At 41.5% G+C, this 26276-nt stretch overlaps 1 protein-coding gene across 5 annotated transcripts in view; it reads left to right on the forward strand.

Annotated features, from left to right (window-relative positions):
- PTPN2 (protein tyrosine phosphatase non-receptor type 2) overlaps positions 1 to 26276 on the forward strand; it is a 76993-nt gene that overhangs the window by 38595 nt on the left and 12122 nt on the right. For all 5 annotated transcript variants that reach the window (XM_019920752.3, XM_019920753.2, XM_019920754.2 and 2 more), the window contains exons 3-7: positions 3184 to 3284; positions 9799 to 9897; positions 14306 to 14443; positions 21392 to 21601; positions 22787 to 22939. In XM_019920752.3, the coding sequence (XP_019776311.1) occupies positions 3184 to 3284; positions 9799 to 9897; positions 14306 to 14443; positions 21392 to 21601; positions 22787 to 22939 (701 nt within the window). The remainder of the gene's footprint in view (positions 1 to 3183; positions 3285 to 9798; positions 9898 to 14305; positions 14444 to 21391; positions 21602 to 22786; positions 22940 to 26276) is intronic.

Raw genomic sequence — 26276 nt, forward strand, 5'->3', positions numbered from 1 at the left:
AAGTTTGCCTAATCCAGCTCATTGCCACAGTCCATGGGGTGTGCATTTCTTCCCTCACCCCGATGATGCCACTGTGGAGAAAAGTATGCATTCTTGATCGTCCTGCTGGTGGTGTTATTAGATGTTGAGAAATCAGATTTCCTGTGAGTTGTGGTTTGGCTGCTTTTTTGGCCTCTCCTGCAATGCAGTTTGAATCATCTTCATTTTCTCCCTTTGCTGCATCCTTTAAAAGATAAGGAAGAGGGGGATAACCATACACTTAGAATGATGATAAAGTGCTGATGGCCCCGATGTTGTGGGACTCTGATCTGGTAGTCTCATTTTCAGAGATTCTTAGGCAGGATCAACTGCTTTGGGGAGAGGAGAAAGCTTGTAACTTCCTGGGTTTTTTTCTAACTCATAAGTCGGAAGTTTGGTTTGGAGTGAACCGTTCACAGGTTTGGGGCTGACCAGTCGTGACGGGCAGGGAGAGGAGACACTTGACCTCAAGTGTTAAGGGGACCCATGTCACCCTCACAGATATTTCAGACCAGACAGTAAGTGGTTCTTCGTGGGAAAAGAGGCTTTGTCTCTCTTTGTTATCATTGCCAGAGAATATAAATCATTAAGTCACAATTACTCATAAAAAGGCTTTGATAGTTTCACTTCCTGAAATGTTTATACTTAACTTGGTAGATAGTGTTAAAGTGATATGTTTTATTTAACACAAGAAACTCTTACGTTTTTTACTCTACACAGATTCTCTTCTGAATCAAAAAGTTACATGCTTTGCATTTTTTATTAATCTTCTTAATGGAACAGAAGAATTAAAATGATGTTAGATGTAGCTGAAAGTTTAAAAATATCAGTCCTGAGGAGAAAACATAGGTTCAGCCAACACTTGTAGCCAGTTCTAAATAGATAGACTTTTCCCAAGGATTACCTTCCTTTTGGGGGGTGCCTTTCAGGTAACACCCTGCTCCCCTACTGGTCAGCACGCGGGCTCCAGGGAACGGGTCTGGGGGTGTGTGATTCATGTTTTTAATGAGCTGGAGTGACACCAGGTATAGATGTTAACACTGGAGAGAAAATAACAGTGAACCCAGTTCAAAGTCCTGAAGGCAGGGTGTCAGATACCCTTAAAACACCCCTGAGGTCTTTCTCCAGGCTTATGGAAGGGTCTGGATGACTTGCCGGATAACTGAATTCCCAGCGCCCTGTAGGGGAACCTTCCCAGTGCCTATGGATTCTTGCTTCTTTTGCCAAATTGCTTTTTTCACTTGTGAGATAGATATGATTAGTCTCCGGGGTTTCTGTTCTTTCTGTGATTACAGCATGAGGAAATACGTTCCTTTAGTATTATATTTTGGCGGAACTTGAATTTTAGGGATTGTGTAGCATTCTGAAAGCATGCATTATTCTTCTGATAAGTGTTATCTAGGAGGTGTATGGTCTTTATTTTGTTAATTATGTAGCTGACTTTTTTACTCTCTCACGTAACAGTTAAAGAGTGATCAAACTGTTAAAAAAAAATGACTGTTAAAAAAAAAAGTGACTGTTGACATCATCTTTCCGAGAACACTAGTATAAGTGATTTACTATAACAAGACCTTCGCTTTTCCTGTTTGCACATGACGTGTAATATTTACAGAGGTCTTGGGTTCAATCCAGCAGAAACATCTCACATAAATTGATGTGTGGAACTAAAGCCATTTAACATTTTCTTTCACATGGAGGTAAGGTGAACAGTTTTTTTACTTTAAAAGTGGGGGAGAGAATGGTTGTTTGGTATTGCCTTGAGGGGAGCAGTTTACAATAGAACGTTTTCTCTAGTTAGACATCAAACATGCATGTAGGTTATAATTCAGTCATATGCCTCTGCCTGTCATATATTTAGAATTCTGAGTTAACACTAGTTCTGTTATTATACGTGTGCTTCCTCTCGCAGTGTCTTCTCTTCCCTTCCCTCCAAAATGATATAGGTAAAGTTTTGTGCTCCACGTATTTAAATTAGCATCAATTCTAAATCTGTGAGATTTTCACTTTAAAAAACTAGTATATCTAAAATGTTATAACACAATCTAAGTAATGAAGTATCTTTAGTTGTCTTTTAAAGAATTGGAATATTCCAAGTGTGTTAAATATAGTTTAGCACTTGATCTAATTATATAATTAAGTGCTAAAAATTATTTATATATAGTTGAATGCACATCTGTTGAATGAAGAAAATGAAATGTAGTTACTGTGGGGATCTGGTCTTATTTATTTGAGGCCATTGTTGTTGGTTTTTTTTTGCGATACGCTGGCCTCTCACTGTTGTGGCCTCTCGCATTGCGGAGCACAGGCTCTGGACGCGCAGGCTCAGCGGCCATGGCTCATGGGCCTAGCCGCTCTGCGGCATGTGGGATCTTCCTGGACTGGGGCACGAACCCACGTCCTGTGCATCGTCAGGCGGACTCTCAACCACTGCACCGCCAGGGAAGCCCAAGGCCATTGTTTTTTGTAGGTAGACTTATTAGTTCTTAGGCATCAAGAAGCTTAACCATCCTTTTACTTTTAGGAAGATAGGTGCTTTATTTCTTTTACTATGTTTTACTCTTTGGTCAATTTTTCTAGTTAAACAACAGCTAAACTACCACTAACAGAAGCACTTCCTTCTAACACACAGTAACAAACAAAAGGATTTCATCTTTGTACTTTCTTTTAAAAAAGGGAGTAATTTGGGGGACTTCCCTGGGGGTCCAGTGGTAAAGAATCCGCTTTACAATGCAGGGCACGCAGGTTCGATCCCTGGTCAAGCAACTAAGATCCTACATGCTGCGGGGCAACTAAGCCCATGTACCACAACTACTGAGCTCACGTGCGTCAACTAGAGAGCCTGTGTGCCGCAAACTACAGAGCCCATGTACCCTGGAGCCTGCGTGCCACAACTAGAGAGAAGCCCGTGCACTGCAATGAAAGATTCTGCATGCCTCAACAAAGATCCCGTGTGCCGCAACTAAGACCTGAGGCAGCCAAAAATAATAAATAATCTTTTTAAAAAATAGTAAAAAGGGGAGTAATTTGGGATTTGACTCTACTGGGGTGCCAATTTATTTTTCTTTGTCTCTTCTATCATTTTATAAATATCCAGAAAATTAATATTAAAATAAAAAAGAAATGCAAGTTTGAAATGACGGTATGATTTGTCATGCTCTGTTTCAGATGATCACAGTCGTGTTAAACTGCAAAATGCTGAAAATGATTATATTAATGCCAGCTTAGTTGACATAGAAGAGGCGCAGAGGAGTTACATCTTAACACAGGCAAGTGGTGTGATGTGCAGCCGATGCCTGACCGCCATTCTTGTGATTGGCCTTCTTTAAAACACCAGCAAAAAGTGTGTCCTGACTTCTTTTGGAGATGAAACGCTATTTCAGTTTTTTCTGTTGTTATGTAATGAATGGTGTTATAATGTTTTGCAGCTGTGTATATTTCAGATAAAAGTAATCTTCAATGTTACACGTTCTCTGAAAGAAAGTTGTTCATGAAATTTGGCTAGGCCGGTTCTCTTCTGGCCAGTTGTCCTCCTTGCTTTATATTGAATATTTGGTACAAAGCCTTGGTTTGTTGATGCTTTGTTACTTTCTGCTTCTCTTTACATCACTTGAATCAGAAAGAGAGGCCCTTTGAAAGCTCTTCTCTGCCCCGCCCTGGCGTGTATTTTCAGAATGTGGACAGCCCTTGGATGTCAGGGCAGGTGAGGGTGTGAGCCAGGTGCCCAGACAACCAACAGGGCGGCCCAAGAGCCTGCTGCCCCTTTGGCCTCCTGCCCGATTGCGTCTCAGCACACCAGCCACACCCATGTTCCAGGAGCACTTTTCTTCCACTCTGAGATAGCAGAAATGATTTTGGTTTATCCACACCAGCTACCTTTTGTTTATCTAATAATAGATTTAATTAACAGTGCTCTCATTTCCCTCAGTTAATGAATTTTAAATATTCAAAAGATAAGCTGTATTATTCAGTATCTTGCAGTCACCTATAATGGAGCATAATCTGAAAAAATATATGTATGTAACTGAATCACTTTGCTGTACACCTGTAACTAACACAGTATTGTAAATCAGCTATACTTAAATTTTAAAAAAGATAAGCTGTATATTTATAATGTTTGAGATTTTTAAAGAACCCATTTCAGATCAGAATAACCTGTTACTGAAAGTGAAAACCATTGAAAATGGTAAGAAGATATTCAAATTAATGTAACTATGAACTGTTAGACTATTTCTAATTCACAGGAAACAAGAATTAATTACTCTTTTTTTTTTTTTTTTTTTGCGGTACGTGGGCCTCTCACTGTTGTGGCCTCTCCCGTTGCGGAGCACAGGCTCCAGACGCGCAGGCTCAGCGGCCATGGCTCACGGGCCCAGCCGCTCCGCGGCATGTGGGATCCTCCCGGACCAGTGCACAAACCCGTGTCCCCTGCATCGGCAGGCGGACTCTCAACCACTGCGCCACCAGGGAAGCCCTAATCACTCTTTTTTACTTGAAGTAAAGCAGCTCCTGTAAATCAAAAAGAAAAAGAGAAACAGTCCATGAAAAAAACTGGCAAAGAACATAAATTCACAGTTCAAAGAAAAGAAATAAAGATAGACAATATACATATGAAGAGATGCTCAACTTTTCTAGTAATTAGGGAATATAAATTTAAACCAGCAATCGGTTACCACTTTTCTCCTGTCAGATCAGCAGAGATTTAAAAGTTTATAATACTCAGGGGTCTAATACGTAAAGACAGAAAGATACATGTGAGGATGTTTGTTACAACTTCATTTTAATAGCATAGGGCCAGAAATAGTAGAATTGAAGCAGTCTGCAAGGGGCTGGCTAAATAAATTATACATGTGCTCTTCTTACTGATTATTTCTGGAAATTAGGAAAAAAGAGAGACTTTAATTTCCCATTTTCTGTAATATTTGAAGTATTATGTGCATTCATGTTTTTAATAAACTCATTTTTAGAGTTAAAAACATTTACTTTCTATTTGGAAAAGCCATAATGATAAAAAAACAGAAAAGAATAATTAACCTAGATTCCTTATCACACCCTTTCTTTCTCTCTTTTTTTCAAGTCTTTTTTTATCCATTCCTCTTTCTCATCTTTAGTCTCTAAAAATGCAGTTGTTTCTCAAGATTCTGACTTAGGTTTTTTCCTCCATCCAGTCTACACTCATCACTTCAACTCCCTGGGACCACATTTTGAACCTTTGTATCTTAAGAAAGAGGGTAAACTCTGGATTCATGGTATCTGTATTTGAATCCCAGTCTGGCTGCTTCGTTGGATGTTCATTCATCCAGCAAAGCTTTGAGTACCTACTTTGTGGCAGCATCGTTTGAATAAAACAGCCATTCATAAAACTGCCATTATGGGGGCTTCCCTGGTGGCGCAGTGGTTGAGAGTCCGCCTGCCGATGCAGGGGATGTGGGTTCGTGTCCCGGTCCAGGAAGATCCCACATGCTGTGGAGCAGCTGGGCCCGTGAGCCATGGCCACTGAGCCTGCACGTCCGGAGCCTGTGCTCCGCAATGGGAGAAGCCACAAGAGTGAGAGGCCTGCGTACTGCAAAAAAGAAAAAAAAAAAAGTGCCATTATGAACTTCACATCCTAGTGGGAAGTAAAATTAACAGCTAGCAATCTTTTTTTAATTAATTAATTTATATATATATATTTATTTTTGGCTGTGTTGGGTCTTTGTTGCTGCACGTGGGCTTTCTGTAGTTGCAGAGAGCGGGGGCTACTCTTTGTTGCAGTGCGCAGGCTTCTCATTGTGGTGGCTTCTCTTGTTGTTGAGCATGGGCTCTAGGCATGCGGGCTTCAGTAGTTTTGGCACATGGGCTCAGTAGTTGTGGCTCACGGGCTCTAGAGCGCAGGCTCAGTAGTTGTGGCGCACGAGCTTAGTTGCTTCATGGCATGTGGGATCTTCCCAGACCAGGGCTCAAACCCGTGTTCCCTTCATTGGCAGGCGGATTCTTAATTACTGTGCCACCAGGGAAGTCCCCGGCCTAGCAATCTTTTATTTATTATTTTATTGAACTATAGTTGATTTACCGTACTGTGTTAGTTTCAGGTGTACAAAAAGTGATTCAGTTATATACACACACATACATCTATATCTCTTCTTTTTCAGACTCTTTGCTGTTGTAGGTTATTACAAGTTACTGAATATAGTTCCCTGAGCTACACAGTAAATCCTGTTATTTTATAGATGGTAGTGTGTATTTGTGAATCCCAAACTCCTAATTTATCCCTTCTCCCCTTTCCCCTTTGGTAACGGTAAGTATGTTTTCTGTCTGTGAGTCTGTTTCTGTTTTAATAATTTCTTTTGTATCATATTTTAGATTCCACATGTAAGTGATATCATATAGTATTTGTCTTTGTCTGAATTACTTAGAATGATAATCTCTAGGTCCATCCATGTTGCTGCAAATGGAATTATTTCATTATTTTTTATGGCTGAGCAGTATTCCATTGTATATATGTACCACATCTTTATCCGTTCATCTGTAGATGGTCACTTAGATGTCTTCCATGTCTTGGCTGTTGTAAATAGTAACAGCTAGCAGTTTTTAACACTGTTCTATATTTTATGTTTTGTATAATTTAAGCCTCAGGATAACCCTCTGTGGTAAATACTATTGTTATCCTTATGTTAACACGAGGAATCACCTAAAAAGACAAAGGAACTTCAAAAAACTTTACCAAGGCCATGCAACAAGTGGGATGAGGCCAGGATGTGAAGCTACACGGTCTCCATAGACTGCATGGTTCTGCTCTTAATTATTCAGATCTGCTGCCTTGAAACTACTGTGTGACCTTGGACACATTACTTATTCCCCAAGCCTGTACTGTCGTCCCTTGGTATCTGTGGGGGGTTTGCCTCCAGGATCCTCTGCAGATGCCACAACCCATGGGTGCTCAAGTGCATAGTTGTCCTTCTCTGTCCTTGGGATTCCACATATACAGATTCCACCAATCACGGATCATGTATTAAGTTTGCCATCTGAGGTTGGTTGATTCTGCAGATGCGGAACCCATGGATAAGAGGGCCAACTGTATATTTATTGAAAAAAATCTGCCTATATGTGGACCCCCGCAGTTCAAACCCGTCAAGAGTCAATTGTGTACCTATATTATTGATATATATCTCTATTATCTATAGAACAATGCTGATAAAAACTCATATAGTGCCTGGTACTATGGTGAGTAGTCCATGGAGTATTTATTGTGGCATTTGTTACTGCTTTTTATTGGTAGTAGTAATGATAGTAATAACCCTTTTATAAAACATTATAAATCTCATCACGTAAAAGAAAATGCCTGACTCATACCCTAGTGATCTCATTTAAACCTCCTGTCCATGTTGGAGAGCTTCTTTGTGTCCTGACAGAGTCCCACCCCTGCCTCCACCCCCTGCCTTATATTTTTCAACATCCATATGGGTGTTTTTACCCACGTGACCAATTGATGTCACAAATTCTGCATTTTCTATGTCAAACTCTTTCTTTTTTTTTAAACCATGCCAGCCGCCTTCCTATTTTTCTCATATGGGTTAAAGCTGTCCTCCTCATGTGTCCTTTGTTCTGCTTTCCTTTGTTCTGCTGTCCTGCCCTTCTTCAGAGCTCTCTTGAATTTTATCTGCACCAAAGTGGTAGCTTCTTAACTTATTTCCTTGTCACCAGTCCGTCCTCCCTAATCCATCTTTAACAATTCCACCAGACTTACTTTTTGTGACATACGGATCTGGTCGTATCCCTTTACTCCTTAAAGAAGAGTTCGGTGACTATTTCTTGGATTCGAGACCCTCCCGTTCTGCAGGTGCAGTTTCCTACCATGTACCTCCATGTTGCCCTCAGCAATCTAACTGTCTTTTCCCAGATGTCTCCTAAACTTGCACATGCCTTGCCTTATGCTGGGAATGGATCCTGATTCCCTACCCTTCCTTCCCCCATGTCAGTGCCCTCCTCATTTTTAAGGCTCTGCGCCAGTATCCTTCCTACTCCTGCAGACCTGATGGTTTACCCCTTACTGTTGTGGTGCTTGATGTGTTTCCGTTCCTTGCCTCTGTCGTAAGCTCTTTGACATCTGAGACTGCTTTTGCCTTTGTATCTAGTACGTTGGAACAGAGAACACGCACAGAAAATATTTCAAAAGATAGAGAAAACCAGAGATGCTAAGTGTTTATTAAAACTGCAGTTGTTCTCGTTTTCCTTTGTTGCTTATTATTTTTGTCATCTTTTCCCTCTGAGTTTTATGAAAACTAAAAACGTATATATCAGTCCCTTGGTATAGATCTCCATTTTGCACAAGAAAAATAGGTAGTATTGCTGGTAAGTGGAAGGGCTGAGAAACCCTCTCCCATTTCAGAACCACTAACAGAATGTGCGTGTGTGTGTGTGTGTGTGTCTGTGTGTATGTGTGTGTCTGTGCGCGCACGCGTGCATGTGCGTGAACACACTAAGGAGCAACTTCGTTGGTGAACTGATCTGTCCATTTTTTTAGACAAAAGAAACAGCATTCATTTTACTGGGGTTCTTCTCATTGCTGTTTTTACCTTCACACTGTTTGGTTTTGGAAGTAACTCAAGCATTGGATAACATGCACCAAAGGAGGGGAACAGTCCCTCAAACCTGAGGGTGCAGCTCCTCAGGATTCCCAATCCCTTTCTAGCATTTGTATAACTTAGAGCTTAGAGTTTATTAGTTCAAATAATATTTACCCAACACCCACTACACACCAGGGATACAACTGCCCTAAAGCTGCTTTCAGTGTAGCACCACTTGAATTGCCTTATTTTCCATGTGGAGCTGAAACTCTAGTCAGATCTGGCCTCCCAGTGTCCTGCAAGGTGAATGCTTGTTGAGTTACTGGAGGTACAGTCAAACCTTGTTGATGTTAATCTTTACTCACTTAAAATAGTTAAAGTTTGGGCATGGCCTTCTCATCTCTTGTTTGCCCTTTATTCTGCCCTGTGCTACCCATTAATCAAAATGTGAAGGTAATTGGAAATTCATAATATGATTTGATTTTTTTTCCCCATGGCAGTATTGTGATATGCACCGTTACCCCTTTTAACTCTGCTCTTGAGGTTACACATTCTCTGGTTTTGTAGATTAACAGTTTCATAGTGGTTCAGGTGCTTTGAAATTTCCGCTTTTTCTGGAATTCTCTTTGTAACTAACTTGGGTTGGTTGCAGGCCAGTGCTGGCACAGACTTCCTCCTTTGCAGGGCTGCCCTCATCATGGAAGGCAGGGCCTCTCTTTCTGCGGCAGAGACTGGAGGGGACAGAAATCGCCTTTGCCTGCCTCCTTTACAGCTAGAATACAACCCGTAGAACTTGGTGCCTGCGATTTTGACCCTGGTTTGCTTACAGGTTGTGCATGAGTACTACAGCCACCTTAGGATGGCAGTACCAGCAAAGCAGGTGATGTTAGTGACAGGTTGGGAGTACTGTCCCAAGCCCACTCCTCTTTGGACAAAATCTTGTCTTGACGTTTGTTCCTACCCAAGCCTGGTTCTCCAGCCCTCAACTCTGAAAGTCACCTGAGAGCCTGAAAATTTTTCTTTTCTGCCTAAGTAAATAAAAGTCAGTTTTGATCGTTGATAATCAGTAATCCTAACTAGCACAGACCTGTTTTTAGTTCAAGTGGATTTAAAGTCTCGATTTACTCTTTATGATCCGATACACTGTTCTCAGACGAGAAGCTTCCCTGAAGGAGTTTCCTCGGAGCCTTACTCTGTCCCCTTTCTCTTACCCACTTTCCCTTCTCTGTTCTTACAGGGTCCACTTCCTAATACAGGTTGTCATTTCTGGCTCATGGTTTGGCAGCAAAAGACCAAAGCAGTTGTCATGCTAAACCGAATTGTGGAGAAAGAATCGGTGAGTAATACTTGATATTTACAACTTAGTGTACTGCCTGTAATTGTTAACTTATAAATATTTTCTTATTTCTTTTGGGATATTCATTCATTAGTTTTGGCCTTTAATTGCTAAAGGCTAGTGGTCAGGGTGATTCTGACCAGAAGAGCTAATGTATCCTTTTCCTTTTTTACCTTAAATATTTAAATAACAATTGCGGACCACTACCCTCCAAAATATAAGTATAATGGAGCCAGTATTGGCTAGTAGTGGTATTTAGATCTTTGGAATCTGTAGGCTTTATCACAATCTTTACAATTTATTATTATCAAAATCCTGGAAATTTTATGAAAGATTAAAGTGACAGGTTTCTAAAACCTTTATAAATTACCATTGGCTCTTAGGTCACAAGGCAGTAAGTATGGAAATGTATAAATTCATTGACATTTGAAGTGCAGTCTAAACCCAGTGCTAATTAGTGGTGTGACGTTGGGTAAGTCTTTCAGCTTCTGTGGCTTTAGGGTCCTCTTCTGTCAAACATGCAAATTGGAAAGTATTGTCTGTCAGGTCTCTTTCAGCCCTGAGGTCTTAGACTACTCTGCTTTTCAGGTTCCTGATTCTTCCTTTTTTAAAAAAAAAAAAAGATTTAATTTTATTGATTTTTGGCTGCATTGAGTCTTCGTTGCTGCGCACGAGCTTTCTCTAGTCGAGTGGGGGCTTCTCTTGTTGTGGAGCATGGGCTCTAGCCCTGCGAGCTCAGTAGTTGTGGCACATGGGCTCAGTAGTTGTGGCACATGGGCTCTAGAACACAGGCTCAGTAGTTGTGGCACATGGGCCTAGTTACTCCGCAGCATGCAGGATCTTCCCAGACCAGGGATCGAACCCGTGTCCCCTGCATTGGCAGGCGGATTCCTATCCACTGCACCACCAGGGAAATCCCTCTTCCTTTTTTCTAAATTAATAGTTGCCAGTTTTCAATGGTGGTGAAGGTTTTTCTAGTCTGTTTCAGATCTGAAGTGGCGTTAACATACCAGAGTATCCAGCAATGTCAGCGTAGTCGTTTACACTGGTTTTCGTGCTTCAAGTGATGGGGGCTCTATCAGTTGGGACATTTTGAGCAGCGTTGCCAACTAGAGGATTATAAATGTCATCCCTCATTCTGCAGTATAATTAGTATAATAAAAAGATAAGACAGGGCTTCCCTGGTGGCGCAGTGGTTGAGAGTCCGCCTGCCAATGCAGGGGACATGGGTTCGTGCCCCGGTCCGGGAAGATCCCACATGCCGTGGAGCGGCTAGGCCCATGAGCCATGGCCGCTGAGCCTGCGCGTCCGGAGCCTGTGCTCCGCAGTGGGAGAGGCCGCAACAGTGAGAGGCCCACGTACTGCAAAAAAAAAAAAAAAAAAAAGACTTCCACCAGAAATCATATTTACGGTGGTTGGATCTAGAGTCAGATTTAATTGTCTGGGGGAAGGTCACCTTGTGGGTGGGGACATGTTTGTCAGCGTAATGATGGTGGCAGCTGTTGCTGGTCGGTGTTTAGCTCCTTAATTAGGGGATATAAAATAGTGATATTCCAGGATCTCTTGTTGGAATACTTCTATTAAAAAAAAAACACAACCTCCCACTCTTGTTACTTGGCCACTTTTATTTATTTTTTTTTAATTAATTAATTAATTTGTTTATTTATTTATTTATGGATGCGTTGGGTCTTCATTGCTGTTCACAGGCTTTAGCTGCAGCGAGCGGGGGCTATGCTTCTTTGCGGTGTGCAGGATTCTCACTGCAGTGGCTTCTCCCGTTGCAGAGCACGGGCTCCAGGCACGCGGGCTTCAGCAGTTGTGGCACGCAGGCTCAGTAGTTGTAGCTCACAGGCTCCAGAGCGCAGGCTCAGCAGCTGTGGCGCACAGGCCTAGTTGCTCCACGGCATGTGGGATCCTCCCGAACCAGGGCTCGAACCCGCATCCCCTGTGTTGGCAGGCAGACTCCCAGCCACTGTGCCACCGGGGAAGCCCCTTGGCCACTTTTAAATAGGAAAAGCAGTTTTCAAAAGAAGTTGATTCCCTAGTGTCCTCAACATGTGACCACTTAGGTTTTCTTGGTGTGGGGGCAGGGCGGGAGGGCATCAGGTACTGTGAAGTCACGGATTCAAACATCTTTGATTCATTTCACTCCATGGCAGTTATTATCCTTATTTGTAGTCAGATTGCTCCTTCACTGGCCAGCAGGAAGCTCTTCAAGTTGGGCCCTGAGTTCTTTTACACAGACCCAAGAATCTTCATAGCTACTTGCTGTCTGGAATGACTCCATTATTGCAGGCTCATCTTAAACTCTTGTGTAAGAATCAGCCATTTCTTTAAGAGGCCTTAATTTCTTTCAGTGGTCAGTGGTATTTCAGGGTCACAACAAAAATAGGGATGTTTGTTGCCACTGGGTTGGTCTTTTCAGTGAACAGAGCTAAGGAAAAATACGTTTCTGTGTTAAGATAACACAGCGCTAGAAATATCATACTGATATTTCTGATTCAAATTTAGGCCTATAGGGGTTGGCCCAAGCCTTTCTATCCTTTATATCTGTTACAGTGTTTTCCATACCATGAATTCTGGTTCTCAAAGACACTAGTGATATCAAATATCTTATAGTGACTCTTTTACTTTGTCTGATATTGCACACAGAAAATAGTCATAATAACAAAATCAACTCCATCACCAAAATAACTACTGAAAAAAAGTTTAAAATGTTTTGTTTTTCCCATTCTGTTTTTTTTAAAGTTGTACTTTATGTACATTGTCAGAGTTTATAGCACATTATACTCTGTCCCTTATGTCCCTTTTGTGTAAGTCTGTATATGTTGAGGTGTCTCTCCAGTCATTTTGTCTGTAGGTTATACTCCAGAGGATCCTGAGGAAGGACTCATGGGCACCATAGTCCCTGATGTCTTACGTGCCAATGACAGTTCATCTGCTGGCTCAGTGCTTAACAGTCAGTTTGGCAGAATATAAAATCTTTGGCTCATATTTGCTTTTCTTTGAACAACTTAAATGTATTACTCCATTTTCTTCTGGCATTACAAATTACTGTCAAAGTCAAATGGACATCTTTATTTCCTTTATTAATCACTTATTCTTTTTACCTATGTTACCCAAAGGATTTTTTTCCTTCAAATCCCAATAATTTTACCAAAATATTTCTGTGTTGGTCGTTCTGGGTCAGTTTGTCCAGGGGCATAGAGTGCTTTTTCAGTATGTGATTTCAGACATTTTTTCTTTCTTTAAAGAAAAATTTATTTAATTATACTCATTGACATTTATTCTGTTCCCTTGCTTGCTTTGGTGTTCTTTTCTTGGGTCCTCCTATTGTACATGTGTTAGATTTTCTTGCTTATTTTTTATGGTTGTCACATTTTCTCTAATCCTATTTGTCTCTCTCTTCATTTCTTTTTTTATTTTAAAAATGTCCTCCTTTTTCTCTTAAGGCATCATCTGTTGTGCTTAGTCACATCTCTTTTCCCTAGTTTAATTAATTAGTCTTTGTTGATGAAATGTGTTCTGTTATTTCTGAATCTTTTTTCTTTTCTGTCACCTCATTTCTGAGTTGTTCAAATTTATGCTCTTTCACTTCTTGTGCCATTTTTTAAATGTCTTTAAGCTGACCTTTTGAAGTGTCAGCTCATAGTATTCATTTGTTTTGGAAGCATTTTTATTGTTTGTTATTTGTAGCTATTTGTGATTTCGAAAAGGAGAAATGGCCATATTTTACAAGGATGTTTTTCTGGTGTTTTTTCCTAATGAAATGACTCTAGCTCACCTTACCTCAGCCTGCTGGCCTCATAATTTGGCTTTTGGGAAGATGTTTTTATTGTCACAAATACAAATTCCATGTCAATAGTTCTGCCAAAAGGTAACAACTCTAGGTAAAGGGAGCTTATCTTCTAATTCTTTCCCCGACTTAATTTTAGTAAATAGGTATGTAATGTTATTTCTAGATATGTAGTAGTATTTAGTAGCAGATTAACGGGTATTTATGGAAAATACTTGTAAAATAAAGCCTTTTCAATACTGATTGAAGATAAGATTCTTGTAAGAGTTTGATATTTATAGAAAAATAGTGTGAATGCCAGTATGATGATAAAATATACGTTACCCTGCTTTAGAAATGACTAATTGATTTTCATTTTATGAACATGATATCTGTTTATGGGTTTTTTTTTAGTGTATAAGTTAGAGGAACATTTTACAAACCTGCTTTTGTAAGATGTCAATCTTATTAAAATACATTAAACATCAAACGTAGTGTGACTGTTCTTAGATTTGGGTACTTGAAAAATATATAGCATGTGTGTAGTTTGTTTTCCTTTCCAGCTTTTTATGGTTTCATTATGTCTATAAACTAAAAAAAGTCATATGCATTAACCTAAATTCTTAAATTTAGGTTAAATGTGCACAGTACTGGCCGACAAAGGATGACCGAGAGATGCTGTTTAAGGAAACAGGCTTCAGTGTGAAGTTCCTGTCGGAAGATGTGAAGTCCTATTATACAGTCCATCTGCTGCAGTTAGGAAACACCAATGTAAGACTTTTCATGCCCAAACTATGGGGCTTTATATGATGATTTTAAGGATTATTCCTTGTTCTTAGATATGAAGTTTGCGGCAGTCCATTCATTTCAATAATAACCTATAATAGTGTACAGCCATAACCTTTTCCTTATAGATTTTGTTCCTGTATGTGGTAGCTCTCTGAGGACTCTCAAGAAACCTTAGAAACTAAGAATTTTAAAGTTCAGGTAAATATTTGAGGATTCAGAATAACTTACTAAAATTAGTCGGGGATTAAGAGAGAGGGCTTTAGAATCAGGCCAACCTGGATTCACATCCAGCTCTGCTACTTAGTGTATCTGCTCCCAGACCTCCTGAAGTCTGTCCTCATCTGCGGGATGGAGATGGTGGTGCCTCCCTCTCAGGGCCGTTGTGGGGTCGGGTGAGGGTGTGTGTGCAGAGGCACTAACACAGACCAGGTACCCTGTAAACGCCAGCTCTGATACTTACTACTGTTGAGAGTGTTGTTAATTCAAGGGATTAGTCACACGGAAATTTGTCTTTATTGAACTGGTGAAAATGGTGAAGTAAATTTACCATATGGTCTCAAGAACATTTACTTGGATTTTTTTCCAGAAATATAAGACTCGTTCCTGGTACTTGGTTGAGATACAGGTACAGGGTGGGTTGTGAGCCTGCTGTTGTCAGGCTGAAGATTGAGATACTTCTTCCCTCTTCCCACTTACGTCTTTGCCTAGAAAATATGAAATAAGAGTGATTCTGAGATGCTCTCAGAAACTAGAAAAACTACAAAATAGGAAAATGTTTGCCCAAAAATGGCTTCGGGAATGTATCTAGTCTAAAGTGAGATACTGTTTTAGTTAACTATTAAGTGAATTGAGTGATTAACGTGTGATCATTAACCAAAAAAAAAAAAGCTTTGTAGCGAAGGGAGATATATACACTTTTTAGATATGCAGAAGTACCTTTTATGGTTGATCTCCTGAAACACCTCTCTGTTTTTTATTACGTACTATAAGTACAGATGTGTGCCGAGTGCTTCGGGCCAGGTCCAGCTTCCATGACTTTCATAGCTAAGCTTATTATGGGATCTCTTAGGTCATCCAGGGAGGAGGCTTCTTTATGAATCTCCTCACTGTATTTATTTTGCACCAGTGATTCCAAACATACATACAAACATACATACATTTGCATGTATCTTAAGCTGCATTGAAATACATCAGCTACTACTTGGTCCTGGGTTGTCCAGTGCTAATTCCCAGAAACAGAGCTGCGTTTCCATAAAGTTCTCATGGGTCTTGGAATCATCTTCTCATGGTGTTTACTGATCCCAGGTACCTCCTCTGCTTGTGGCATTAAAATTGATTTAGAAGGAGGTGGGCATAGGTGTTTTTCTCTGTCCTGAGCATTGATTACACCTCAAATAATAAGATAGAATAACTTTTGTATTTTCTTTATCACTTTGCAAAGTATTTTCACATATGTATCATTTGTCCTACAGTCTTCCTAAAATGTGGACAGAGTAAATATTCTTAATATCCCTGGTTTTCATACTTAAAAAAAAAATAACCTGAAAATCCATGAGGTTAATGGATTTTTTTCCATAAATAGATTACTCAGTTAATAAGTGAAAAACCAGAACTCAAATCCAGATCTCCTAACTTCTAATGAGATGTGACCAAGTCTTTTGAAAAAGATGCTGATTGTTGTAAAGGAAGATCCTTGGTTCTAAAGTTTCTGAAGTTGAGGCCGCCCTGGGAGCAGGCCAACCCCTACGTTTTAATTGCTGGCAATTGTGTGATTTCTTACTGCCCTGGGTTCAGAGTACACCATAATTAAATAGCAACAGTTTATGTTCTATTTTACAATCTTTAGTAAAAGCTAGGAGTGTTAGAAGAATAAAGTAATGTTTCAGTAGGAAAGACAGAATTGCATTTGGTTGTGTTAGAAGAATAAAGTAGCGTTTCAGTAGGAGAGACAGAATTGCATTTGGTTAAGTATTTAGACTCAGGAACCATGTGGCCTGAGTTTAAATCCGAGCTCTACCACTCCTGGCTGTGTGACTGGTCCCATTATTTAACCTCTGTGCCTCCGTTTTCTCATCTGCAAAACGAGGATGATGACGCACCTGCCTTGTAGGGTTGTTACGATGATCGAGTGAATTAATGCTCTGACAGTGCCTCAGACTCAGTGTGGGGTCTCCTGTTGTCAGCGGCTCCCTTGGAGTTGGGAAGGGCTGCAGGAGCCAGGGCAGCGGAGGACGCGCTGCAGGAGAGAAGTTGATGATGAAGTAGGGGAGGGACAGCCGGCCTCACCTGCAGGTCTGGGTGGAGGTTCCTGAGTTTCAGAGGACCAGGTTGCTTCTAAAGGAGTCTGGCTGTGCCTTTTAACAGATCTGGGGCCAGAGCTGCCTCCTGTCAGGCCCTGCTCCATAGAGACTTCATGTCTGGTGGGCAGTAAAGCACCAGCTGCCCTTTCCAGCGTCGTGATGAGAGCTCAGAGTTTGAACTTCTGGCCCCACGTGAAGAGATTCCATGTCTGCTTTTAAAAGGGGCCTTGTGGCTTAAGCTATGAAGATAGTTTTGAGGGGCTTTTAAAATCCCAGGTCATCTGGAGAACTTGTCTTTTGGGCTTTTCTGTTTAGTTGGCCTTCACCATTTTCAGTAGTGTCCTCGACCAGCTTTATGTGTATCAAGTTCCAGGAAGGCTGTTTTCATGCTGAGTTCTGTTTCTCTGCCTCTAGATTTGCCCAGAGCAGGGTTAGATGCCACCCGGGTGTCCTCCTCTCCTGTCTGTTTATGTCCTGTGCACTCTTCTGTCCAGCTTGTGCCCATTTCTCACTTCAGTCACTTAATGTACCTGTGATGCATTCACTCCTAACAGCTAGGATCTTCTTATGCTTCTCTTCATAATTTAAATTTTACCATTTCCCAGCTTGTGCAGCACTTGCGCATGTGTACATTTTGACGTCATAACAAGGTTTTCAGCTCCCCATGGGCAGGGTCCTTACCTGTTGCCCTTGTACCCCCTCTGCATTTGCACCAAGTACCCTGTTCACCACCCCACACCTGAGTGCTTGTCCTGAAACACGGCTTGGTCCTTCCACCGGGGTCTGGGAAGCCCTCCCGTGGCCAGTACAGGAGTCCCCGGCCGGCCCGCGGCTTGCCTCTCGCGACCATGCCTTGGGCGTTGCCCTGCCCCCTGCTTAGAACCCAAGCCCCTTGCCCCCTGCCCTGGTGCTCTCCTCCCCTCCCCACCTGGGAGTTCCGGTCATCTTCCAGAGTGAGTTATGGTGACCACGTATTTAACACGGCCAGTACGGGATCCTGCAGGAGCTGGTGAGGGACTGAACTAGGGCAGTGACCTCAAGGGAGGCGGGGTCGACAAGCTTGCTTCTCTCCAGGTGGAGCGGAAACACAGGTGAGGAGGTTGGAAATGTGGAGAGGTTACAGTTGATGGGAGCGGATCAGGGGCCGCGGTAAAGGCAGCAGCGAGTGTGTCATTGTGTCAGAGATCACCGCATCTCTTCACATGCCACCACGTGCAGGTGTTGCCTTGTTTACCCTTCACAGCAGCCTTGTGAGATCAGTACTTTCTTAAACCCCATTTACAGGTGATGGAACTGGGGCTTGTGAAATTCTTGGAAACAATCTTGCTACCTTCTTTCTGTGCCTAAAGTGTGAAAATTGGGCCTAGGGCTGTAGAGCTGTATAGATTTTTAAGTAATAATTAGAACATTTATAGTCTTACTCATATTGATAACAATTATAGTTAACTTGCATTTGAATGGCTCTAGACAGCGCACACTTAAATTACCCCCAGGCTCTCAGCTCTTGTACCTACTCAGCTCATAGTTTAGCTTCCTGGCCTCCATGGACCATGAGCTTGTCATCTGATTCAAAGACGTTACATTTAAAATTCTTCAAATAAATGTAAATGAGATTTTGCCCTAAGAAGAATGGTGAACTGCTGACATCTTTGTGCAGAGGGTGGTGTCCATGATGTAGTGCCTTATGGAGAAAACTGGGCAGGTGTGTGCAGACCGGCTGGAGTGGGGTGTGAGGGTTGGCAGTGAGAAGGGACGGAGCTGACTGGTTGTCACAGCAGGACTGAGGGGCTTGGTGACCGAGCAGGAGGGAAGGGTGAGTCTGCTGTTTGAAACTAGGAGTTTGTCAGAAACTGTAGAGTCTAAATGTAGAGACTGTTCGGAATAAAGATGAATTTTGTTTTAGCTCTGTATGCTTTGGAACCCTTTCCCCCCCATTCTCGTTTTTTTTCAAGCATGAAAAAGAGGGAAAAGGTATCCAATCCTTCATATAAACTTTTTTTTTTCTTGCGGTACGCGGGCCTCTCCCGCTGTGGAGCACAGACTCCGGATGCGCAGGCTCAGCGGCCATGGCTCATGGGCCTAGCCGCTCCGCGGCACGTGGGATCTTCCCGGACCGGGGCATGAACCCGTGTCCCCTGCATCAGCAGATGAACTCTCAACCACTGCGCCACCAGGGAAGCCCCATATAAACTTTTTTTTATACCAGAGTAGTAAACATATGGATCTTATTACTTCTGTGGCCCTTTGGGAATTATGTGATTTTTGTGAACTAAGTTTTTTGAATCTTGTTTCAGTAGGAGTGAATTAATACAAAATTAACCTCTAAGAAGTTATTTAGTCTGGTCCTACACGGAAGAAAAAGATGGATTTTCAAAAATCTATTCATGAGAAAGACTGTATTATACAGTGGTGAGCATTTCTGGAAACTGGCTTTGAGCATCCCAGACAGTGTGACCTGAATTTGAAAGAAATAGAGGCCACTAGTCTTGAGCCAAAACCATATAAGCAAAGAAAAAGCAAGTAGTTGCCCAGGATTGTGGGGTAACTGTAGGTTTTGGGCCAGGAGGTGATGCATAGTTGAACCTACATTGTATAGGCCACACCCTAGGGAACACTTCCCTGGGAGCAGGGCCCTGGCACCACCCCTCCTAGGCCTGGGACCTCCAGCAGGTCCACCTGGACCTGGCTGAGGCCCATGTGGACCAGGGCTGGGCCTCTGTGTATGGTCAGCACAGCGTGGTGGCTGAGGACTGCAGCAGGGCTGCTGTCGGGGGAGAGGGTTAAAGACACCCACTGGAATCTGAGGCCCCATTTAAAGGAAGATGCGGTTGAGTTAACCGTGTGCCTGGGCTGTTGGAGGAAAGGACTTAGGACCCCAGTCCTGTGTGGGTATCAGATGGCTGCCATTTACGGTTTTCTAGAAGGAAGCTACAGTTTAGCCTCCTTAATTTGGAATGTTTTAAACGCTGTTTTTACATACAGTAAGATACAATCTTTTTGATGTATAGGTCTGAGTTTTGACAGTGCATTCGTGTCACCACCTGCCCAGTCAAAATAAAGAACAGTTCTGTCACCATCCCCTAGATACACACGCGCATGCATGCGCATGCGCACGTTCCTCATGCTGCCTGTGTACAGTCAGCCCGGCCCCACTCTCAGCTCCTGGCTACCACTGGGCTGGTTTCAATTCCTATAATTTTGTCTTTTCCATGCTGTCATGTAAATGGAATCGTACAGTATACAGCCTTTAGAGTCTGTTGCTTTCACTTAGCATAATTAATTTGGAATTTAAAAGGAAATGTTTTGAATTTTAATAATCGCAATGAGCATTTTAATTAGTAATAAGAAATCTTCTAGTGCCTTCAGTGTACTGAGAACCTATGGATCACAGTGTACTTGGAATTATGAAAGCTGGATGTCAAGAAAAATTAGTCACTAAATGCGTATAATTAAAAATTTTTTTTAACTTCTGCACTGTATTTTATCAGTGCTGTACCTCATATAACTGAGTCTGGGACTTAGGAGTCTTAATCTGTACTGAAAAAAGGGAAATACTGTTTTTTAAAAAAAGAAAGCTAAGTTTAATTTTGTAAATTTGTATTGAAAGGTAGATGCTGTAAAAGTAACCGTTAAAAAAATCAGGGTTTTTTATGCTGCTTCTGTGGCTCCTTCTTCCAAAATAGTCCTGTAATTAAAGCTGAAACATTGTGCAAAGATGTGTTAGCGGTTGCCGCTCCCTCTGTGAATGAAGAGCAGAAGGCAGAGAAGTGCTCCTGGGGGCAGAGGGCCTTTGGCAAAAGCCAAGGAACGTTTTCATAATGAGTTAGTCAGAAATAAAGGTCGTTGAGAATGTCCAGGAAGTGGTGGTGAGTGCCAGGCAGGCTTTACGAGACAGGAAACACTTAGCATGTTGGTAAATCATGTTCGCACATCAGCAAAGCCGTGTCAGCAGTTCTAGGATTGGAAATTGTTACCATGGGGAAAAGCAGCAATTAGGAGAGCAATTTCAGTTAAAAATGTAAAGATTGTTTCTTTAAATTAATTCTTGAGTTGTTCCTCTGTGCCTGGATAGCAGAATCTAAAAGATAACTCATATAATGGGGAACATTATATTTTTTAAAACTTTGAAATTCTTAAAAAAGAAACCATTAAAGAATGTAAAATTAAACTGGTAGAGATTTTAAAAAATAGAATAGAATCCACTCATCATGATGTATGAATTAAAGAAAATCCTGGCAGCATGTATGGTGCAGGTCAGTGGTTGGGAACCCAAGTGCTGCTCTAATCCTGCCTCTGCCATTTTCTGATGTGTGACCTTGGGTGCATTACTTAACCCTTCGCCTCAGTTTTCTCATCTGGAAAATAGGTTTTAATAGGATTGTTGTATGGGTTGAGTTAATACATAAAAAGCCTAAAACATGCTTATAAAATAATAAGTGTTACAGAAGTGTTAGTTATTATTAATATATTCCAAATTCTCCTAAAGAAAATCTTCCCATACTTGTGTATGTGATTATCAAAAACCAAATGAAAAATCATGGTACATTACACAAAACACATCTTTCTGCAGTAGGCTGTTAAAAGAAAAAACTCAGAACTAACATTTCCCCCCTTGATTTTCACTTTTTAGAGTGGTGAAACCAGAACAATATCTCACTTTCATTATACTACCTGGCCAGATTTCGGAGTCCCTGAATCACCAGCTTCATTTCTCAATTTCTTATTTAAAGTGCGAGAGTCTGGCTCTTTGAATCCTGAACACGGGCCTGCGGTGATCCACTGTAGTGCCGGCATCGGGCGGTCAGGCACCTTTTCTCTGGTGGACACTTGTCTTGTTCTGGTAAGTGACCTCGTTTCAGTCTTCTGTACCTTTTTATTGTTTCCACTGGCAGAAGTAAGCTCGACTGTCAGGATCCCAGAACTGTGTTTTTCAAACTTGAACTTCTGCCTTCTTTTAGAAAAACCAAAAACTCTCATTCACATCTTTTCAGCTGCCTCTTGCTGTGACTGGTGGGGCTGCATCCAAGATAATTCTAGAGCTCTCGAAGGAGACTTTTCCTGGTAGCTTTTGTTACCTAAATGATGGGTTCTCTCCCCCGCCCTTCTTATTTTTCAAACATCAGTTGGTAGATAATATTGAATTCTTTCTTGCCTTAGTTTCCTTATTTACAAACTGCAGAGAGTGAGAGTATTCTCCTCCCAGGACTGTCATAAGAATTAAGTGGATGAGTGCATTTAGAACACTTTCTAAGCCCTCGGTGAGTGTGGGTTTTAATATCATTCCCTGAGGTTCCTGTTGTGCCTGAGGGCTGTGTTCTTTCTCCACCAGCCTTCCCAGCCCCAGCCTGGGTACCGGCCTGTGCCTTTCCTCCCTTTAGGTTGATGGGAGGGTATCTTAGCACGTCTACTGTGTTACCACTCTGCCTAATATCCTATACTTCAGTCAAAAGCGGCTTGTTATGTTAACTTTGACGTGTTTAAGAACTCTAAGCATCTGTTCTGTTAATGGTAAATACTAAAACTGGATCGTGTGTTTCCCTGTTCCCTGCCAAATTTAACTTCAACAGCTGTTCTCTTTTCTGGTTGGGGTGGGGGTGTGTGGATCCAGCCCCAGCTGGTGCAGCGGCCCCACGGTGTCCTTGTGGGTCTGGCTGTTTCCGCCTTTCTGCTCCAGCACCCTCAAGTGGCTGCCACACACAGACGTGAAGGCGCCGAACGAAAAGATTTACTCCTGCCAAGACGTTCTTAAAAAAGAAAGGCACTAATCTCGATGTATTTATCCTTACATTAAGCCAGAATGGGCCATAAATCCTCCCTTCGACCAACCACTAGCCAGAGTGAATGAGATTCCTGTTGGTTGGAGCCAGCTGTGAGTTAGCTGAAGGGCCAGGAGTCCTCCCTCTGCTGCCTGGATGGGGCAGACGGGCAACCTGTCCTAACTTGCTCTTAGCGGTTTTCCTGTACTGCTTCTCTTTCCTGGACTCCTAACAACAAAAGGCTTGAACAATGTTTACCTTTCTTGCAGATGGAAAAAGGAGACAATATTAATATTAAACAACTGTTACTGAATATGAGAAAATACCGAATGGGGCTGATTCAGACACCAGATCAACTCAGATTTTCATACATGACTATAATAGAAGGAGCAAAGTTTATAAAGGGAGATTCAAGTATACAGGTAAACTGTGTATCAAATACGATTTGCATCACATAGCTGCACTCTGTTTATGCATGTGTCTTCTCCCTTCCTTCCAAAAAAGCATGTTTACATTAATGTGGTGAATCCAGCTGGCCCCTAAGATTGTAAAATGTATGCCCCCCTCCTCCTGTGTACCCCAGCCTCATGTTAAATCCTGCCTGTTACTCAGAAGCCCGAGTGGGGACACAATTTCATTAAAGAAAGTAAGGTTCCTTGTAAAGGAGGGTTTAAGCATTTCATCATTAAAATAACCAGAAAATTTAGCTACTTTTGCCCCATTAAAAACCTGATCTGGAGTTATACAAGAACACTTAGTTTATATCATAGGTATTTCATCTTTTATAACAATGAGCAAGCAACTTGAGTACTTGCAGCAAACGTAATGAAATTTCAGGAGAATGTTATTTTTCTCTGGTTGGTGGCTGTATTCTCATGAAGGTATTTTTATTCCACATTTGTAAAAGCTAAGTTAAAAGACTGATTATCAGAAATCTGTGTTTATGTACTAACGTAACATGTGAAATAGAAACAGAAGTAACAACAGACACCCGTTTCTTGTCTGAACTGATCATATGGAATTGGACATAAGCAGGTGGAATTCTTTATTTTTCTCTTACATGAACCATTTGCTTCCTCTTCAGCTTCTGTGATTACTAGCCAAAGCAGGAATATTCTGAATAAGCTCTCCTTTATAACTGAGATCACACCATCTGTCAAGATGGAATGAGATATAAGTAGTTAAGTGTTGTATGGATTACACAGACATTTAAATATTCTTAAGAAATTTTATTTATCAGCTGACTTTTTTGTTCTGATCATTGGTGTTATTTTAACTATTCAAGACAATCTATTGTATTTATCAATAAAAATTTTAAGTTTTATTTAAAAGGTTCCCCCCCAAATCTTTAGCATTATAGAATAATTTTTTTTAATTAATTAGATTATTTATTTATTTATTTTTGGCTGCGTTGGGTCTTCGTTGCTGCGCCTGGGCTTTCTCTAGTTGCGGCAAGCCGGGGCTACTCTTCTTTGGGCTTTTCATTGCGGTGGCTTCTCTGTTGCAGAGCATGGGCTCTAGGCGCACGGGCTTCAGTAGTTGTGGCACGTAGGTTCAGTAGTTGTGGCTCACGGGCTTAGTTGCTCCGTGGCATGTGGGATCTTCCCAGACCAGGGCTTGAACCCGTGTCCCCTGCATTGGCAGGTGGATTTTTAACCACTGCGCCACCAAGGAAGCCCTCTAAAGAATAATTTTTAATGAAGAGAAACGTCAGTCTGTGAAGTGCTTGGTATGTGAAGCACGAGACCCTCTTCCGACGTTACCTCAGATGTTCAGGATTAGGAACAGGTCTCTCTTTAATCTCGGCTTGTGTCTGCCAGTTTACATGCAGAGGTTTTCCCCACACACTTCTGTTGCTTCCTTGCTAATTTCCTGGCTGTTCTTACAGACTAACTCTATGGAATGTGTGCTGTCCTTTGGATACTATCCCTTGCTCCACCTTAATGTTTTTTCAAGTTTTGTTCCTTTAGTTTTAGAATATATATGTGCTTCCTGTGCAGATCGTTTTCCCCACAGAGGTGAGTTCTATGGACGGGCTTTTGTGTGGTCCCTATTGTTGTGACAGTGCAGTTTGTGGCTCGGAAGAACTTTTTCTCCCCCAGTTTATCTGGTGCGGTGTGGCCATCAGATCTCTGACTCAGCACCTTTATCCCTCATTCAGACAGACCCAGGCGTCCTCTGCCTCCGTCCAGATGGGATGTTGGAAATGTCTGTATTTTTCAAGTGCTCAGGATCAGAAAGCCTGTTACCCTTTCGGAGGGCTCAGTTTCCACAGAAATGATCTTAGCAAGGCTCTAATAATTTATATGGTGCTGTGAAATTTTTAAAATTTTAGATAATTGATTAGTACATATTGAGTATAAAAGAATTCAGAGAATGTGAAAGTATATCATTTACAAAGTAGAAGTCCTCGCTAACTCACCCCCCAAATATGTAACCATTGAGGCCTGTGTGTATTCTTCCAGGACTGCGTATTTATGCATATGGGCTTGTTTATTTTATGTAGATATTTTCTCCTTCTGGAACCCTGCTGTCTAATGCTGGAGCCACGTGTTCTGTTGAGTGTTGAGATGTAGCCAGTCTGAATCAAGTTCTGCTTAAAGTATAAGATGTACAAATATAGGGAGAAAAAGTATAAAATATCTCAATAATTTAAAAAATGTTGATTATATGTTCAAATAACAATATTTTTAAATGTTGAATTAAATAAAACATCTTGTCAAAATTCATCTTTTTTTAAAACGTGGCTGTTAGACATTTTTAAAGTTATATATGTGGCTCGCATTACATTTCATTGGACAGTGCTATACTAGAACCTTAGCTTAGACCAGAAGTCTCAGAGAAATAAATTTCCCTGAAATCTTAAATCATAAAACTTTATTGTTACAAAGATCTAGAGTTACTTTGTTAATGTGGATACCCCAAACTGCATGACTCTGTCCCATGTCCCAAAAAGTGTCTCATAGGACATACAAGGATGTGATAGGCAGTTTATGGACCTGTCTTTCTCTCCATACATCTGCCTCCTCCCCTTTGCCTCTGATTTTTGGGGAAAATTAATATTTGTAAGAAGAAAGAAGGAAGCTTTTCGAGTGTGAGTTGATGGCAGTGGGGTGAGGGATGCCATCTTTCCAGAAGCACCCATGCTGTGCAAGCTTCATCTCTGGTTCTTTTTCCTAAAGGGGGCCTCTGTCTTCACCTTCAGTCTTAATCTAGATTTACGGGATACAAGTGGTGTTTTCATTATTGGCTACAGTTTCATGTTAGTTTTCCTGTGAAGATTTCTGGCATATGTGGATTTAAAATGATTTAGAACCTGCCAGGACAAAGAAGAGCTGTTAATATTCACATCTAAAGTGACTGTTGGGCTTCCCTGGTGGCGCAGTGGTTGAGAGTCCGCCTGCCGATGATACAGGGGACACGGGTTCGTGCCCCGGTTCGGGAAGATCCCACATGCTGCGGAGTGGCTGGGCCCATGAGCCATGGCCGCTGAGCCTGCACGTCCGGAGCCTGTGCTCCGCAACAGGAGAGGCACAACAGTGAGAGGCCTGCGTACCACAAAAAAAAAATAAAAAATAAAGTGACTGTTATCTGAAACCAGTAACTGTGTTTGTGATGATAATCACATATAATACACAACTAATAAAGTTATAAGTAAATATATACTTTTAACAAATTACAGTGGGTTTCGAGTTTAAATACATCACTTTACAGCTCCTTCGAGGGGCTTTCTTCAGTGAGAAATGGGGGTGGGGTTGC

The sequence above is a fragment of the Tursiops truncatus genome, chromosome 13 (assembly GCF_011762595.2).
Source record: "Tursiops truncatus isolate mTurTru1 chromosome 13, mTurTru1.mat.Y, whole genome shotgun sequence".
NCBI classification, from domain to species: domain Eukaryota; kingdom Metazoa; phylum Chordata; class Mammalia; order Artiodactyla; family Delphinidae; genus Tursiops; species Tursiops truncatus.